Source organism: Mus pahari, chromosome 15, assembly GCF_900095145.1.
Source record: "Mus pahari chromosome 15, PAHARI_EIJ_v1.1, whole genome shotgun sequence".
NCBI lineage: Eukaryota > Metazoa > Chordata > Mammalia > Rodentia > Muridae > Mus > Mus pahari.
This window is the reverse complement of record NC_034604.1, coordinates 68,571,700-68,575,853: the sequence shown is the minus strand read 5'-3', so window position 1 is coordinate 68,575,853 and position 4,154 is coordinate 68,571,700. Positions and strand designations below refer to the sequence as shown.

At 50.7% G+C, this 4,154-nt stretch overlaps 1 protein-coding gene across 2 annotated transcripts in view; it reads right to left on the bottom strand.

The window, feature by feature from the left end:
• Positions 1-451: 451 nt before the first annotated feature.
• The window catches only part of Smad7 (SMAD family member 7), a 28,646-nt gene continuing 24,943 nt past the window's right edge, over positions 452-4,154 (bottom strand). Inside the window, exon 4 of one of the 2 annotated variants that reach the window (XM_021214533.2) lies at positions 452-2,563. In XM_021214533.2, the coding sequence (XP_021070192.1) occupies positions 2,025-2,563 (539 nt within the window). In that variant the 3' untranslated portion in view covers positions 452-2,024. The remainder of the gene's footprint in view (positions 2,564-4,154) is intronic. The other variant, XM_021214534.2, reaches the window with a different exon arrangement.

The following is a 4,154-nucleotide window of genomic DNA, read 5'->3' as shown; positions in this document are numbered from 1 at the left end:
TGAGTTATGGGACACCAGCCCCACAGGATTACAGCTCAGTGGAAGTCCTTGCCAGCTGACTTCCTTAGCCTCCAAAAGCTTCCATTCTTGCGCGGGGTCCTGAGAAAGATTCCCCTATGTAACTACCATCACTCCTGGCACCCAGCGAAGCCTTCAGTATCCAAGGGCTGGAGGGAGCATTTGTGGCTCTTCCAGAGTTTCTGGGTTGGATTCTCAGCTCCCACCCACATGGCAGCTATCCGTAACTTGAGTTCCAGGGGATCTGACATCCTCAGGCATCAGGTACACATGTAGTATTTATATGTGTATAATGAACATCAAGGGTACCTGGGGGTGGGGGGGTCCTCCAGATCTGGGAACTAACCCCAAGTCCTGGCCCACTCACTTTTGTCTCCACTGACAGACCACCCAGCCTCCCTCCAAGCCATGACAAAGCACCTGAACAAGGGATGCAGTGTACATTTTAAAAATTGTTTAATGGAACATAAACTCCTTTAGAAAAACATTCAGCTAGGTGATAACACCCATAGAAAAAAACACCAATCTTGTGTTTATCTTTTTTTTTTTAATTTGGCATGTTATTTGCATTTATATTAAAGCAAAGTGCATCTTTTCTTTATTCTTCTCGTTTATACACATTGCACAATACATAAATAATGATGCTTATAAAACGTCTTTATATTTACAAGTAATAATATATTTATATATAACATAAAATACATTTTTCTTTAATAAATCTCAGCTTTTTTTTTTTCTTTTAAGGAGTCCTTTCCTCTCTCAAAGCACTACAATGCTAAATTTCCAATGAGAATGCTTCTCTTGTTCATTTAAACCTTTGTAGTTAGAAAAATAGCTTATGTTAAAGTCTAAACATGCTCATTGAGCTAAGAACAGTGTCAAAGTATCATACGAGCGTATGAGCTGAGAGAAGAGCTGGGAGCCAGCCAAGGGATGGTACCTTTGTTATGACGGGGCTACACCCTTCTCAGCGGGAAGGGGGGGGCACTGAGCAGGTCCCTCCCTGATGCCCCTCGCTGGTCTACAGAGCTCAGCACACGGGGTGGGGGATGGGGCGCTGAGCTGACTTTCCACATCTGGGAGAAACCTGATGGAAAAAAACCACCACGGCTGGGACCCGGGGGAAGGGCCTGAGGGTACTGGGGTAGCAATACTGTGACTGGGGCTGTCCCGGCAGCCCTTGGGAAGCCCATCTCAAGAGAGAGATCCAGGAGCAGATGGCCAAAAAAGACAGACTCGACAATGGCAGCGGGTGACAGGCGGCGGTAAGACAGGGATGAAAACAATTGGTTCTGGTTCAGCCTTCTAGCAGGCTGGCTTCTCAGAAGCCTGTGGATAGGCCCTTGTCCTGTGGGGTCGGGGGCGGGGCGGGGCGGCTTCAGCAGGCTGGAGCAGAGCTTGGCACCTGCTGCCAGTCTGCCCAGGTACTGCCTCTGCCCCACCGAGCGTGTCCAAAAGGCTCGAGAGACACACAGCTTGGCACTGCGAGCCTCTCAGCCGGGAGCATCCATAAAGAACACACACAAAAAAAAAGCACGCCACTTCCCCCATCTGTCGCTCTTGTACACCCCGATGCACGGACAAGCGAAACGCTGATCCAAAGGGAAGGTGGTACCCACTTTCACACACCATGCTTGGCAGTGCTGACTCTCGTTTCCCTTCTTCGTATGGGGGGGAGGGGGTGTCCTGCCAACCACACCCACCACCTCAAAACAAAAACAAACACACACACACACACACAAAACCCAACAAAAATCTGCACCATAAGCTAATTTCTCAAAGAACAAGACAAATGGGACACAAGTTAAGGATGACGAGAAAGGAGAAAAAAAAAAAAAAGAACAAAACAAAGCAAAACAAAACCGACAATGAATGGCAACAACAACACCGACCAAAGAGTTTGCGTGAAAAGCAATCACTCGGATAAGGTTAGCAGCAAGTAGTTTGAACGGTGGCCTGCTCGGCTCACGCTCCGCCTTGTCCTCTTCTCCCTGCCACACAACTGACTACCGGCTGTTGAAGATGACCTCCAGCCAGCACGGGCAGCTGCTGATGAACTGGCGGGTGTAACACTGGCCCCAGCCCTTCACAAAGCTAATCTGCACGGTGAAGCCCGTCCATGGCTGCTGCATGAACTCGTGGTCGTTGGGCCGCTGTAGGCTGTAGGCCTTCTCATAGTCAAAAGCCTTGATGGAGAAACCAGGGAACACCTTGTGCACCAACAGCGTCCTGGAGTCCGGGTTGTCCAGTGTGGCGGACTTGATGAAGATGGGGTAACTGCTGCGGTTGTAAACCCACACGCCATCCACTTCCCGAGTCAGCTGGATGCCACAGCCGATCTTGCTCCGCACCTTCTGTACCAGCTGACTCTTGTTGTCCGAATTGAGCTGTCCGAGGCAAAAGCCATTCCCCTGAGGTAGATCATAGAAGATATCCAGGGAGGGCTCCTGGACACAGTAGAGCCTCCCCACGCGAGTCTTCTCCTCCCAGTATGCCACCACGCACCAGTGTGACCGATCCCCAGGCTCCAGAAGAAGTTGGGAATCTGCAAGACAAAATGGCAGACAACCGTTGGTGGTGACAGAGACCCGGTTCTTTTTCTCCTTCTAGAATCAAAAGACATACATAGACACATTTGCACACGTGAGCTCACGTGGAGCATCCCCACAAGCAGTATAAAAACAAAAGAGGGAGGGAGGGTAAGCCTGGGCTAGCTGTAGGGTCTACAGTGCTAATGGAGGGAAGACATCTTAATCCACTTTTAATTACGGGGCTTACTGCTGTCATCTTCCTTTCTCTCATCGGAGCCTGTAGCATCAGCACCAGTGTCTACTTGTCCCCAGAAGCACAGACTCTGGGACCACTGATAACCTGGTCTTGCTGTTTTGAGCTGGATAAGGAAGGCCTCAGAAATGGTCTAGAATTAAAGAGTTGCTTCCCATTGGGTATGGAACCTGGAGGGACATTCTCTGCTCCCCCAAGATCTGGATGAGAGATGCAGGCCTACTGGGCGGTGGGTGACCCAGTCAGAATGAGAAGCCACACCCTCTACGGCCTCTGTACCACCTGTCGTTTGATTCTCACATCCACATGGATGCAATGCCCCCAAGGGAATGTCAGCCGGTAAAAATAAAGATGAGGGTGACTCTGAGGGTGTTTTTTTTTTAAAGCCATCTTCCTGACAGACCCCCCCACCCCTCTCTGACAGCAGCAGCCTGTACAAAGGTTATTAGTTCAAGGCCAAATGCCAAATTACAACATGCAGGTGGACGTCAGCCTAGACCGCGCGGCCAACCCAGACAGAAGAGGCCACGTCTAAAATAAATGTGACCACTCTTGATATACTTCTGCCAGTCGATCTCGCTGGCGTGCCCCCTTCTCCTCCAGTTTGACCCTGCACAGCCCATACTGCCCCCTGTGGCATTTCACCGACCTGTCTGCCTGACCCTCCTGTAAGTCTCCGCCCCGCCCCCCAACCTGGAAGCCTGGGGGTGACATTGGTAAGGTGACTTTCCTAAACAAGAGTTCTATGACCTTTAGGCAGGGGGTGGGGGAGGGTTCTGTGTAAGAAAGCGCCCCCCCCCCCCGGCAGCCTACGACCTCCCTTAACTCTAGTCAAGAGAGAACAGGCCCCAGACTGAGCACTATAAAATCTCCCCAGCCCTGCTGCAGGAACGCTGTGGTTTGTGGCGGCAGGGTGGAGAGCGGAAGTCTTGTATTTGCTAACAAAAATGGGGGAAGGCAAGAGGGGGAAGGAGTGTATTGGGGGTGAGGGGGTTGGGGGGAACACCAAGGCAGAATTGAAAGTCTCCTGCCTCTCTCCCACTCCAGTAAGCTTGATGGGCCCTGGAGATGGGGGCTGTCTGGGGGCTGTGTCTGTCCTCAGGGCCTTTGTTGTTTCTGGGCTCAGAGCATGATGAGGGCTGTCCCCATGTAGGGGCAGGACCGAGAAAACTCAGCCTTGTTGGTAACGCAGGGCAGCCTGGTATCAATCCAGTCCAACGTTTAGAGGCATGTTAGGACCTGGGGACCAGTCAGCTCGTTGCTTCTTTCTTTCTTTCTTTCTTTCTTTCTTTCTTTCTTTCTTTCTTTCTTTCTTTCTTTCTTTCTTTCTTTCTCTCTGTCTTTCTCTCTGT